Source organism: Camelus ferus, chromosome 19, assembly GCF_009834535.1.
Source record: "Camelus ferus isolate YT-003-E chromosome 19, BCGSAC_Cfer_1.0, whole genome shotgun sequence".
Classification (NCBI taxonomy): Eukaryota; Metazoa; Chordata; class Mammalia; order Artiodactyla; family Camelidae; genus Camelus; species Camelus ferus.
This window is the reverse complement of record NC_045714.1, coordinates 16,420,866-16,434,290: the sequence shown is the minus strand read 5'-3', so window position 1 is coordinate 16,434,290 and position 13,425 is coordinate 16,420,866. Positions and strand designations below refer to the sequence as shown.

General features: G+C 59.8%; 1 protein-coding gene and 1 long non-coding RNA gene across 4 annotated transcripts; both read right to left on the bottom strand.

The window, feature by feature from the left end:
- Positions 1 to 1,782: 1,782 nt before the first annotated feature.
- Positions 1,783 to 5,760, bottom strand: LOC106729250 (cystatin-C). 2 transcript variants are annotated; one of them, XR_004313053.1, is made up of 4 exons: positions 5,431 to 5,760; positions 2,872 to 2,985; positions 1,961 to 2,107; positions 1,783 to 1,914 (listed from the first exon to the last, which is right to left on the bottom strand). XR_004313053.1 is itself a non-coding variant. In XM_032461707.1 (3 exons), the coding sequence occupies exons 1-3, from the start codon at positions 5,674 to 5,676 to the stop codon at positions 2,024 to 2,026; spliced, it is 444 nt and encodes a 147-aa protein (XP_032317598.1). In that variant the 5' UTR covers positions 5,677 to 5,759; the 3' UTR covers positions 1,783 to 2,023. The 2 variants fall into 2 exon arrangements, 1 of the variants encoding a protein (XP_032317598.1); XM_032461707.1 differs by having other exon boundaries at positions 1,783 to 2,107; positions 5,431 to 5,759.
- A 676-nt stretch (positions 5,761 to 6,436) lies between these two features.
- LOC116657890 lies at positions 6,437 to 12,795 on the bottom strand. 2 transcript variants are annotated; one of them, XR_004313052.1, is made up of 4 exons: positions 11,850 to 12,795; positions 11,428 to 11,520; positions 7,336 to 7,520; positions 6,437 to 6,702 (listed from the first exon to the last, which is right to left on the bottom strand). It is a non-coding gene; the product is annotated as an uncharacterized LOC116657890 (long non-coding RNA). The 2 variants fall into 2 exon arrangements; XR_004313051.1 differs by having other exon boundaries at positions 11,428 to 12,236; positions 12,642 to 12,795.
- Between the last annotated feature and the right edge of the window lie 630 nt (positions 12,796 to 13,425).

The following is a 13,425-nucleotide window of genomic DNA, read 5'->3' as shown; positions in this document are numbered from 1 at the left end:
GCGTCTGTCACGTGGGGCCTCCCCATCCCCAGAGGAAGAAGAGGCAACTGCCTGGTAAAACCCACGCCTTCTCTGTTCCCTTTCCCCCCAGAGAAGGCGTCTGGGCCCCAAGCAACCCTCCCTTTTCATTCGCTGACTTCCCCGCCCTCCCTTCCTAGAGGAGGCTTCCACCTTCCAGGGCTCCTGTGACCCCCTTCTAGCCCCTGCATGGAAAGCTGCTGGAGTCCCGAACCGTTGAATAAAGCCAAGATCTTTGGCTGCACTTGGCCGAATTCTGTTTTTTAACAACACAAGCTTAAAATAAACAAACATAAAAGTCCAGCCGCGCAGATGAAAGTTGCAAGGGCTGTGGCTCTTCCCTACACACGCTGTCTGGGTGGCGTCCGGCATGGCGAGCCCTCCAGGCTACCCGCCCCCTCTCCAGCCCTGCCCGCTGCCCAGGGGCCCTGGGGGCCCTGGGGTGGCGCCAATTAGAACCCTGCAGTGTGGGCTGTGGAGCAGGAGGCTGGGCGGTGGGCCGAGCAGAGCACCCCGACCTCCGCACGGAACAGGGCACTGGAACTGTCCGCAGAGGATTTTACGGGAAACCATCCTGGAGGCTGTCATTACTCCCCCATGAAGGAAAGTCTCTGCGGAGGCCTTTGCACCAGGCCACCACCTCTGTGTCCTGTCTGCCCAGCCAACATGTCTGCAAGTCCCGGGGCCCCCTGCAGGGCCCAGCCCCAGGCCCAAACCTGGCCAGTGCACACTCCTCAAGTCCCTAAGCCCTCTGTGAAGTCGCGTCTGGGGTGAGAAGGTTCTGCTGGGACCTCAGGAAGGTGAGAGACAGGGACGGCAAACTCCTTGGGGGCAGCAGTCCCCACCCTCCTCCCAGGACCTCTCCTCCCGGCGTCCTGGTTCTGGCTCTGCTGATGCCGTGGGGTGCCGGCCTCAGAGCCGGGTTCACTGCAGGAGGCTGGTCAGCGCCACCCTGAGTGTGGCAGGTATCTGGGAACACTGCCTGGGTGGTCAGCGGTGAGGAGGGGTCTCCCTCAGGAGCTAAAGGTCCACATGAGGACTCTGCAGGGAACGGAGCCAGGACTGGCTTGCTCCCGGCTCGGGGCACCAATACCCACTCTTCTGCGAATGATGGCGACACTGAGAGGTGACATTCTGTGCTAATTAAGCAGTCCTTAGGAAAAGCAGCAGCCCACCCCGCACGTGGAGCTCTGCACTGAGACTTGTTTTAACCGGGAGCCCAGGAAGGGGCAGGAGGGGTGTCACTTCAACTTCACCCCCAATTCCGCCCTTGACTGACCTTGATTCCGATCGCCCCACCCCCATCAGTTACACATACTTTAATTTTAGTTTTTGTCTCTTTGTAGGGGCCCAAAGTTCTCTGCAGAAACAGAGATGTAAATCATGACTCACTTTGTTTCTAGGGAACATTTGTGACCATGACAGTGCCTCCCAGGAGTATGACCAGCTCATGCACGTGGCTGGAATCCACCTGCCGGGGCAGCCCTGGGCCTGGCTCAGGCTCCGTCTCATATTCCGCCTCCTGGCGGTCCCCCCCCCACCCCCCGCACCGACTGGCTTCTTTCCAAGTGCAGTAGCCCCTCCTCACCCTTCTCCGGGCATCGAGAGCCAGCGCCCAAGTCCCCTGCAGTGCCCGTGTGGCTGTGCCGGCTCTCAGCTCCCCGTCTGCCCGCCCTCAGAGCCCGTGAGACAAGGGGCTGTCCCTCAGATGACCGCCCCCACCCGCCCTTCCGTGTCAGCCCGAGACAGTGAACAACTCAAGGGGCAGCTGCTGTGACCGTTTAATCGAGCAGAATACAGAACACGCACACCCGGCGCACTGGGAAAGCAGAAGAGGTGCCTTAGAGCCGCTGAGCAGCTCAAAGAGTGCTGAGAAACCCTCTGTGTCGCTGGGGCCGACGCACGGAGGGGACGTCCCCCAGGCAGACCGCCCATCTGAAGCGCGGGTGCTCCGTGGGGGGACGTGCGTGAGAGGCGGTCAGCGAGCCCGCCTGCCGCCTGGCCCCTACTCAGCCTGACAGCTGGACTTCCCCATGGAGACGACGCCCAGCCAGGGGACGGTGTGCACCTGGAAGGAGCAGAGCATCTTCTGCGGAGGGAGAGAGGGACCGTCAGTCAGGGCTACAGGTAAAGAGGAGAACGCGCAGCGCCCGGCCCAGGACTTCAGAGTGCGGGAGGCGGGGCGGCGGTGGGACTTTCAGCCGCCGCCGCCCAAGCCCTGAGCCCCAAGCCCGATCCGGCAGTGACCTCTCAGTCACCCGCCCACGGTTCCAAGTCCAGGCACTGGCATCGTGTCCCCTACCCGTGCAGGGCTCCACAGTGGTGCCCCCGGCACAGCCCTGGAAGGGAGAACCCCGGCAAGGCCACAGAGCCCCCGAGGGAGCGGGGCACATCCCGTCTGCCACCCCGAGTGGCTGGCACTAAGGCAGGTCCAGGGTGAGGACCCAGGGGCTGGGACCAGGTCCAGGAAAACCCCAGACAAAGGCACAACCTGAGACAGGTGACAAAGCAGTGCAGCCCTCCCAGAGACCAAGACCCCCGAGAACTGGCCCAGCCCCCGGGAGAGTTCGGTAACTGGTGAGCGGAGCTGGATTTCAGCCATTTATGGCCTCTAATTCTCTGTAATCTGCCGGGGTGGCCAGATTAGGGAGCCCTTTCTCCTCCCCGGCTGCTTCCTCGGTCCTACAGGCAACAATCCCCAAAGCTCACAGTGCCCCAGTTCCCCAGCAAAAGCCCTCTCATAAATTCAGTCTAGTCACATGTGCACACACACGTGCACATCCCCAGCACTCACCCTTGGCCCACCCCCACGGGCACAGCCACACCCACCCCTCTGCCCCCATCAGCACATACCCTCTGCAAGTGCGGCTCATCGTGGAAGGGACAGCTGGCCAAGTTGGGCTGGGACTTGGTGCATGTGGTTCTGCCAATCTCCACTTCCAAGAAGTACTTCATCCCGGCCACGACCTGGACATGCGGAGGGCAGATTTGTTTACAACACCCGTCAACTGCACACGCAGTTACCCTCCTCCCGCCGCGCCTCCACGCCAGCGACCCCCATTCACAGAGCCACGCTCAGAACTCCCCCCGACGGCTCTGCGCCCCAGGCCCTTGCTGGACTTGTTAACCAGCTGCTCCAACAGGCATCTCCCTCAGGAACCCCGAAGGTGGAAGCCAGGGACCCGGTCCAGGAACAGAAGGCGCAGCTCTGGGGAGCCAGTCCAGTGTGGGCGAGCAGCCGGCCAGCGCCCGGAGCCAGGGCAGGGACCAAGCACAAGGTGGCGGCCCCACACCAGGGCCCAAACTGCCTCTGCAGGAAGACAGTCGCCTGGTGATTACACTTCAGCAAAACTCCACTCACCAGTGTGGAGCCCAGAGCACCTCGCTCCCTGCACGCATCCAGGGCTGACTTACTCCCTCCCGTAAGGAGAGAACGCATGCGTGTTTGGGCCAATAAGAGACCGCCTCTTCACTGCTATTTCTGATGAGAATACTTCTGAAGTGTGCCACATACCCCACGTCTTTGACACCCGAGATTACAGACTAGAAGTGAACCCTGTCCTCACACAGGCATTCCAGACGCGCCTCGTTAGAGCTTGGAGAAGCAGGGGTGAAGGGCTGGCACCAGGCTCCAGACCCTGCGCGGTGGAACCACAGTGAGTCCTGGGGTCCCTCTGCTGTCGGTTCCCCCACGTGGCGGATGAGCTAGTGTCACAGTGGAGAAGTGCAGGCTGGCGGGGACCTGGTGAATGGGCAGTGCACGTCCCACCCAAAGGGGACAGTGCCAGCCCACTGCTGCCGGGGGAGAAATGCGCCCAGTCCTGAGCCATCTGCTGACACACGCAGGACCACGCTTTTGGTGCTATGTGGCTGCATCCTGCTCTTGAGTGGTGGTCTAAATTCTAGCCTTCCTTCAAGGACCAGCCCTTTCTGACCCTCTCTCTCGTCCCCTTCTCCACTCCAAGGAGGAGCTCCTCATCTGGCCAGAACCCCAGGCAGGCTGGCAGAGGCAAGGGTCACGCTGTCGGTAAAGGCATGCCCATCTCAGGGTGGGGGTGGGATGTCACAACCTGGGGACTGCTGCCATGGATGTGACCTGTGGGCGGAATCTACTGTCCAGGAGCCTTTGGATTTATATACCAGTGCCCCTGCTTCAGGGTGCAGAGACACCACGTGCCAGCTCACAGACTCGTCTGTCAGCTGATAACTCGTCTGTCACTGCCCCTCTGGGGAGCAGTGAGGCCCCGCAGGGAGGATATTTGGAATGTCTGCCCTCAACGCCACTGCACAATGAGGACCTGAAGGCCAGGTAACTTCAGTGGCACCTGCTGAGAGAAGGCTTGCATGCCCTTCCGTGTGACCCAAGTCTCATCTCCAGGAAACATCAGGCCAACCCAAATCCAGCGACAGTCTGAGCCTCAACTGGCTGGACCCTTCAGAAATAACGCCAAGGTCACGGGACAGAGCAGGGGCCGCCCCAGAGCAAAGGAGGTTGCTGGACAGTGGCTGCAGTGTGTGGCCCAGGAGTGTTCTTGGCTGTAAAGGACACAGTGGACGGTCAGCATCATCTGAATAAAGTCTGTGTATTGCATAACATGCCCTTGTTTTTAGGAAATATACACAAAGGTGTTTACCCTCAAGAGAGTCAGAAAAACAAATGCATACATACATCCAGACACACAGTAGGATGAGGTACACCGAGCAAACGTGGCAACGTTCTAACGTTAGAGGAATCTGCCTGAAGAAGCTAGAGGTTCTATGCACTGTTTTTGCAATTGCTAAGTCTGAACTCATACCAAAATAAAAAGTTTAAGAGGAAGAAGTGCTTAAAGAATTATTCAGTGGCAGAGTCAGGAGGGTGGCCAGGCGTGGGTCTGTTTTTTTCCCTCGTCCGTGGTCATTTAGTTGAAAACTCAGCCGAGCCCCGGGATCCCGGAGGTTGGGCCCTGACCCGGCGCCGACCCGGAGAGCCGGCGGGTCCAGCCACTCACGCCGACACCCGGCGATGGGCTGCGGGCGCCGCGAAAGGCCCGGCCGGGGTGAGAAGCGCGTTAGCGGCAATCCACGCGGCCCCGAGGGGCTTCGGGAGACCCTCCCCAGAGCCCGCGGCCGGCGGGAGCGGGGCTGGTGACGGAGCGCGGGCCACGCCCCCCGGGAGGCCGGGCCTCCAGCAGTCAGGGCCGCCCCACCCCTGCGCCCCCTGCCTAGCTCCTGGCCTAGCACTGGGGCCCCGCGCCTCCTCCTCCCCCCGGGACCCCGCACCCCGCACCCCTCCCCCCTGCCCCCGCACCCCAGTCCCGTGCCCCTAACCCCAGGCCACGTTACCCCGGCCCCGCGCCTCCGCTCCCTCCGTCCTCCCCCCTCCGTTACCCCGGGCGCCGCGCCCCCCGATCCCTTCCCCCGGCCCCGTACCTGCTTGCGGACGCGCACCACACGCATCACGCGGCTGTGGAAGGCGTCGTTGCTCGCCTTGTTGTACTCGCTGAGGGCGAAGGACAGCGCCTTCTGCACGCCCTCCTCGTTGACCTCCGCGTCCATCAGGCCGCCCACCAAGCGGTTCCGTTTGGAGGTCTGCCCGGCCGCGGGGCTCACGGCCAGGGCCAGGGCCAGGGCCAGGGCGGCCAGCAAGAGCAGCGGGGCGCGCGGGGACTCGGCCATGGTCTCTGGGAGGCAGACGGAGACGCAGCCGAAGGTTGATGGCGAGGACTCCCGGCGCCGCGGCGCCTTTATCCCGGGGCCGCCCCGCCCCGCTCCCCGCCCAGCCTCCTGCCCCGCCTGCGCAGCCCCGCCCCACCCCGCCCCAGCTCCGCCCCGCTCCGCCCCGCTCCGCCCGCTCCGCCCCTCTCCGCCCCTCTCCGCCCCTCTCCGCCCCAGCCCCCGCACCCCTTCAGCCCCGCCTCCCGCCCCGTCCCGCCTCCAGCCCCCCTCCCCACCCCACCCCCACGGCCCCTCTTCCGCGTCACGATCCCCACTCGGCGCTCCCCAGCCCGGCTGGCCCTGGCCTCCCCGATGGCAGCCCTCTCCCGGCCGCCCGAAGCTGGTAACCCTGAACTCTGTCTCCTGGTCTGAAAGGGGCCATCCGCGCCTGGTCTCGTCTAGGCGTCCCCGGAGCAGGGCTGTGGTTTCCGAGGCAGAGGAGGGTCTGCGCCCTGTCCTGGGAACTTATTTGCCAAACACCAGTGAACTAACCTTTATTTGGGAAACGCTCATCTGGTTCTCTTTCTCACAACTCTTATTTATTCAACCAGCAAACCTTTCTGGGACTTCTCCGAGGGTGGGGGAACGAGGGGCCAGGGCCTCGGGTGGTAGGGACCCCACCCGATGGAGATGTAACGCGAAACTGTGTGTAACTACAGTTTCTAGAAGACGCGTTTAAGAGGGAAAAAATAATAATAATAATAAGCGGGTGAAAACAATACTTTTTATTTAACCCAATATATCCAACGTATTATTTCAACACATGCAGGCAATCGTTAATGGATGTTTCACATTCTTCTGTGTGTACTGTCTTTGGAATCCTGTGTGGGCATTTCACCCTCGGAGCAGGCCCCAGTGCGCACGGCCGTTTCCAGCCCCACCCCACCCCCGGGGTGGTGCGGCTGCCCCGCCCAGCTCCAGGGGGTGTGGGTGTGGGTGAGGGTGGCAGTCATCAGTAATCACGGTCAAGGAGTGACAGGTGCTCTGCTGGAAGTGAAGAGAAGGGTGAAATAGAGACGGTGCCAGTGGACACACAGGGAGGGCAGGGGGGGGCAGTGGAGGGGCAGGCCAAAGGGGCAGGAGGGAGTGGAGGCCAAGGTGGTGGGCTGCTCTTGCCTCTCCCTGGGGGAGCCACACCCCTGGCTCCAGTCCGCTGTCTACTGCTTGGAAAACTGCCTTTATTTTTAAAAATCAACTTGAATGAGGTGTGATGTTCATACAATAAAATGCCTCATTTTATGTGTCCAGACGGCGGACGTTTAGCAAATGCACACACCAGTATTCCTGCCCTGCCAAGGTCTAGAGCATTTCCCGTGCCCGCAGAGCTTCCTTCTGCACCCACCCCTGCTCCAGGCCGTGCAGCGGCCTGTCCCCCTGGACCTGGGTTCGGCCTGTTTTTGAACATCCTGCCAAAGGTGTGTGTCTGGCGCTGGACATCATTTTTGAGCTTCCCCCTTGTTGTGTCCACCTGGTTGTTGTTCTCTTTGTCCCAGGACCGAGAGGTCATGGTCAGCTGAGTGCTGTGGGGGCTGACACACCCTCCAGCCCAGGACAGTGTGGGTCGGGGCTCGAGTGTGGCCCCAGGGTGGCGGGGAAGGCTGTCTGAGATGGTCCTCTTACCTGCCCCTTTTGTGCCAAGGGGCCCCGTGACCAATGGTTGACCTCTGGAGATGGTGCAGAGTCACCAGGAGGCCTCCAGGCCCCTCAGAGCGAAACCAGAGGAACATTCCTGGGGGTGGCCAAGGCGATGGTCAGTCAGCATCCATCCAGACCCGCGGTGGCCTTGGGGCTGGAGCGGCAGGGACCTGGCCCCGAATCCAGAACAATATTAACAATGACGATTCACGCTCAGTATTTCTGAGACTCTGTTGCCCAAGGCCCAGTTATAACTGTAGGGCTGGAAATACATTCCCTGCCCCCTTCTAGGTTCTTTGGCTGTCTAATAATTAAATTGCCATGAGACAGATTAACAGGAGAAAGATCAATTAACTCTGTACTTACAGGCGCCCCACAGAAATGCGACACGGAGGCCGTCAGGCAGTTGAAGCTTATATACCATCCTGAGCTCAGGAAAGGAATGGGGGTGGGGGCTTCCGTGGGGGGTGGGGTGCGACCCACAGGAAGATGGGAGAGCAGCTGCGGGGGGCTGAGACTCGGGCTGGTGTAGACACTCCTCCAGGCAGTTAGGAGGTGAGAGGTTTTCCTGAGCCCGCTGGGTCCTGACGGCCTGCAGCTCCAAATAACCCCCACACCAAAGTGGCACACTTAGGGGCCGTGTCCTCTGCCCCCCTCCTCCGTCTCTCCCTGCTGCGAGTCCTGGAGCCTCTAGAAAGGTCTCGCGCCCACCATGCGTGCAGGTGCAGCAGGGCTGCGCTCGCAGGACAGTGGGGGAGAGGAGGCCGTCCGAGCTCTCTCAGCGACTTAGAAGACAGGAGATCCACGGAGCTGGGAGAGGGCGGCTGTCCCCCGCCCCCCACCCTGGCACTTCTGAGCAGCATGAGTGTCTCTGAAGAGCAGAAACTGGTCCTTCCCCGAGTTTCTGCGACATGCTGGGCAGCTCAGGAGGGTGCCGTGCAGAGACGGACCCGGTCCTCGATCTGTGTCGGTGAAAAGAGGTGGGGGCCCAGACAGCCAGAGCCGGCGGTGAGTGTGTTGGGGTGGCCTGAGTGGCGACACGTTGATCACACAGTGAGGAGAGGGGAGCGTCTTGATACAGCGACATCTCTGATCACAGCCTAGGGTGCCCACCTGCAGCGCAGTCTGCTAAGGCTGGACGTCTGCTCCTGCTGTTTGGGTGACCTTGGCAAACACCACCCACCTGGCGAGGCGGCCACTCTGTTAACCATAGTGTCAGCAGTCAGAACCCCAGGGATGGGCAGGCTTCAGTGGGACCGGTAAATACAGTTTAAAATGATGGAGCAGCCACGCCCTGAGGCTCCCGGGACAAGCTAGCAGGAACCCAGAGGGAGACAGTGAACTCCAGGACCAGGGCGGGCTTGGGCACCCACACACCTTGAGCTGTGCGGAGGGAGGGGCAGGTCTGCCCAGGAGGGAGCAGGGCGAGGGCTGTGTGTGTGACTACTGATCTCATGATCCAAATTAGTTGAGTGAGAAATTGAGGGAGGGAGTGACAGTGGTGCTCGGAAATAAACAATGCTAGGTGGATATTAAGTAAGACTTCAGTAAACACATGACCAAGCGCATAAAACATCCCCCAGGGTGGTAAGTGGTCACATCAGGTGGCCAAGAGTTGAGATTCTTGGAGCAAGGAAACCTCGGTGTCCACAAAGATGGCTTAGACTGACTGAGCAGGTCACAGGTCTCCTGGCGTCTTAGCACGGAAAGCTTGGGAACCTCTCTGATGGGGGCAGGGGTTGGTTCGCAGGGTCGAGCCCTGAGGTCCCTTACGCACACCTTCCCTACTCCCCTCCCAGCACCGGGCTCAGGGAGCACGGGGGTGCTTGAAACGGCCCTCAGCGCTCTGTGCAGCAAGTTTCCACTTATCCTCTGGAACAGCACAGATACCAAGCGGCTCCAGTGTCGGGGTCTGGGGACAGGGAGAGGGCATCCGGGGATGGGGCGGCTGTGCAGTGCCCCTGCCCCGGCCCGGGCCTCAGCCTCGGCCGCAAGGAAAGCAGGGCGGCTCTAGGTCGGGTTGAGCAATCCCCTTGCTACCTCAGGGCGCTCAGAGTTTCCTGTCAAAGTCGGCCATGCGGTCAGTGTTCCGCCTTCCAGCGCTGCGTGTGCAGCCTTGAGTCCTTGTTCCTGCAGCTGTCTGAGCGGGCTGCAGGTTAAGGAGGCTCCTGCAGGCGGGGGCTCCTGACCCCTCCGACCAGGATCAGAGGACAAGCGTCAGAATAATATTTCTTTAACACGAGAGGCCACCAGCCAGTGCTCTGCCCCAGGTTTTGCCTGGCACCTGGGAGAAGGGGGCGGGGGCAGAGAAAGGGGGAGGGCAGACGGAGAGAGGCGGGGGGGGGGGGCAGGGGGCGCGTAGCCCCTGATGTTGTCATGGAACTTCTCAAACAGGCACCCAAGTTAGAAGGGTTTTACCGGGAACACCTGCACACTCGCCACCTCGGTCCCTCCGTCAGTCCTGCGCTGTGCTTGCCCCAGCACGTGTCTGTCCGTCAGTCCATATTTTAATGGCTGCCTTTTTTTTTAGTTTTCTTTTTACTGAAATATAGTTGATATCAATATTACATAAGTTACAGGTGCACAATACAGCAATTCATAATTTTTAAGGGTTCTGCTCCGTTTATAGTCATTATACAATACTGGCTATGTTCCCTGTTTTGACGCATTTCGAAGCTGTTGGCATCAATACCCTTCACCCCAAAACACTTAACACGTGCAGGGCGTAACTAGAGCTCGATGTTTATTTACAGCTTTTTCATTTTTTGTAAAACTTACCTCCAGCTGACATGCACAACCCTTGAGCACACGTTTCACTAGATTTGGACGGATGCAGGAAACCCAAACCCTGTCAGCTACAAATGTGGCCGTCACCTCACTCTGACCCTCATCCCCTTCCCATCACTTGGGTGCTGACCCCCAGAGATAACGCTTCACTGATTTTTTAAAAATATAGATTAGTTTTGTCTATTCCAGAATTTCATTGAGTGGAATTCCGCAGTGGGCAGACGGCTCGGAGTGGCCTTTTTCACCTGGCTTGAGACTCCCTCTCATGCTTCCGCTGTGTGCCTGCAAGTCAGCCTCCGCCCACACAGGAGCCCCTCCAGAGGGGTGTCGGGGGTGGCGGGGGTCCTCGGGCTCCGGAGAGCAGGTGCGCCTGCCTGATGAGGACACCGCTGGGCACTCAGAACGTTCGCAGCTGCTTCTCTTTTTGACCTGAAGCAACTTCCTCTCCTTCCCTCCCTCTCCCCACTCAACCTCCTTCCCTCCCGCTCCCCATCCCCAAAGCCAGTTTTAACTTTTGAAAAAAAAGATGTCACCATCAGTACAGGAAAACTGGATTTTAAGAGGTTACTAATGCTTTGAAAATAAAAGTTACTGTCTTTTAAAATATCAAATTAGTACAATATGTTCCTTATAAAAACAAAGAAGAAAACAAAGACAAGCATAAAGGCGGTAGGTCACGTGTGGGCCCGTGACAGCGTGTGTGCCCGTGACAGCGTGTGTGCCTGTGTGTGCGTGAGCGCTGGGGGGTGCTGCTTCCCTCCGGAGCCCAGGGGCAACTGTCCCTCCTGCCACTGTTCTCGCTGGCCTCGGGCTGTGAAGGTCTCACACGGCGTTGACAGCCTTGGAGAGGTCTGTCCTGCTCCCTAGCCAACTTGCTATTCCATAGTTTAATTTTTCTGAAATGCTAGTCATTTAAACTGTTCCCAGTTTGTTTTTTCTGCAGTGAGTAACACTGTGATACACGCTATGCTGGGGGGAAAAGTCTCCGTGCGTATTTTGGATGATTTTCTTCCTAGAACTGGAATTTTGGGGTCAGAAGCTACAAAGATTTTTTTGGATGCAGATTGCCAGATTGTTTTCTGGAAAACAACGCCTGACCCAGTCAGGCACCAGCAGGGGCCGGAGCAGCGCGTTGTGCACAGTTTCTTCTGCGGGTAGGCGAGGTGCAGCCCTGCTCGGCGCTGCTTCGCCAGCCGGGCCCGGTGCTGCCCGCCCCGCCCTGGCTCGGCCTTGCGCGGCTCCTCCCCCGTGAACCACGTTAACAGTTTTGCGTCTGCCCTGCTTACTCACTCGTGCATTTGGTGAGCATCCATGGAACACAGGACGCGAGGTGCTGGCTTTAAAGACGGACTAGCTCAGCTGCTGCCCTCCAGAAGTCTTGGCCTGGTGAGGACAAGACACAGAAAAAGGCATTTCAACAGAGCGTGATGTGACTGTCACAGATGAGGGAAGGCCCGGAGGCGGTGCTCCCCGCCCCGGACAAGAAGCCTGGCAGTGGCTGCTCCCGCTCTGCTGGGCGAGGTGCGAAGAGACCCCTGTCCGGCCTCCCCCGCCCGTCCTGCCCGGCCCAGCCGGCCCCCGGGCCTCCAGCACCCTGAGCACCGTCCCCCGGATGCCCAGTCCACACTCACGGCTCCGATACCCACCAAGCCCACGACCCCCCCCCCCGTGTCTCAGCACCGACCTCTACCCCGCGTGACAGTGTGACTCACACAGGGACGCCTGCCTTTGAAGTTCGCGTTACGCCACCTCAGCTTTTACCGAAGGCCTACGCTAGGACCTGCTTTCACGGACGGAAAGAAAGCCAAAGAGGATTTCCGCTGCTGCACAAAAGGCGAAAGGTGAAAATCGCACTGGTGTTTGTCTTCAGCGAGCCTTTACGGGGGCGGCGGGTGGTCCCGCAACCCCTTCTGCAGGAAACACATGGGGCGCCCCGCCGCTGGAGCCGTGGCCGGAGCCGTGGGCACCTGGGCTCTACCTCCGTTTCCTCTGCGTGTCTGTCGGCCAGGTGCACCCTAAGGCCCCTGCTTCTTCGCTGCTCGCCACTTCCTGTATGGAAGTTTCCTAGCAAGGCTCTGCTTCCGGATAGCAGGGAAAACCTGTAACAAGAAATATACTTGGTCTTTGTCCCCATTCCTGGCACTGCACCTAAAACTTGCGATTTCTGAAGTTACGTGACAGCCATAAAGGTGTCTTTCGTTACATAGTGAGGAGACTTTTGGACCCCACCCAGGACTGGGGCTGGGTTCCAGGGGGGCCCAACCATGCAGTTAGGGGGTTGGAAATTTCAGTCTCCCTCCCCCGACCCCTGGGGAGGGGAGAGGGGCTGGAGGCTGAATCAGTCTCCGATGGCCCAGGATTTCATCGATCAGACCTTTGCAATAAAGCTTCCATAAAAACCCCAAAGGACGGGGTTGCACGAGCTTGCGGGTTGGTGCGCGGGTTGGTGCACGGGTGGAGATCTGGGGCGAGCTCACACCTTCCCCTCCCCCTGCCCGGCGCACCTCTTCATTCTGGCTGCTCCTGAGTCCTATCCGTTTATAACGAACTGGTGATCTAGGAAGTAAACTGCTTCTCTGAGTCCCGTGAGCCGCTCAAGCACATGGATCGAACCTGAGGAGGGTCACGGGACGCTCCCGTCTACAGTCGGAAGCACAGGGCGTCTGAAGTGGGGTGAGGGGCCCAGACGGTGCGACTGGCTTAACCCGGGGTCTGACGTCACCTCCACGTAGATGGTGTCAGGATTGAGTTGAATTGTAGGACACTCAGCTGGTGTCACAGTGTTGAGCGAGGTCTGGGGAGAAGCCCACACGTCTGAATTGGTGACCAGAAGCAGTAACTGGCACCTGAGTCCTCCCTCCCAGTCTAGCTGATTGCCTTTCCACCTGGGGGTCCAGGACCCCCTATGCTGCCCTCTCCCTGCTGTGCTCAGAGTTCCCCATTTCAGTCAGGGGCTGTGACCTCGGGGTCACCCTCTCAGTGACACCTTCCCCGATCTCACTCTTTAAAATTGTGACCCTCTTCTCCACCTGTCTGTCGTGAATACAGATTATTGCCTGCACGTCAGTGAACCGAGGACATTGCAGCCTTCAGCCGTCCGACCATCAGTCACTACGGCCGCCCCCGACGGCCAGCTGGACAGAGCAGGAAGGAGACGGCGGCAGCCCGGCCTCTGTCACCACAGCCAGCGGTGCCCCCGAGGAGACGCAGGCCGGGGAAGAGCAGGACAGCGGCCCTGGAGAGCCGAGGGGCACGTCAAAGGAGTGATCTCAGTGAGCCCAGACCGTG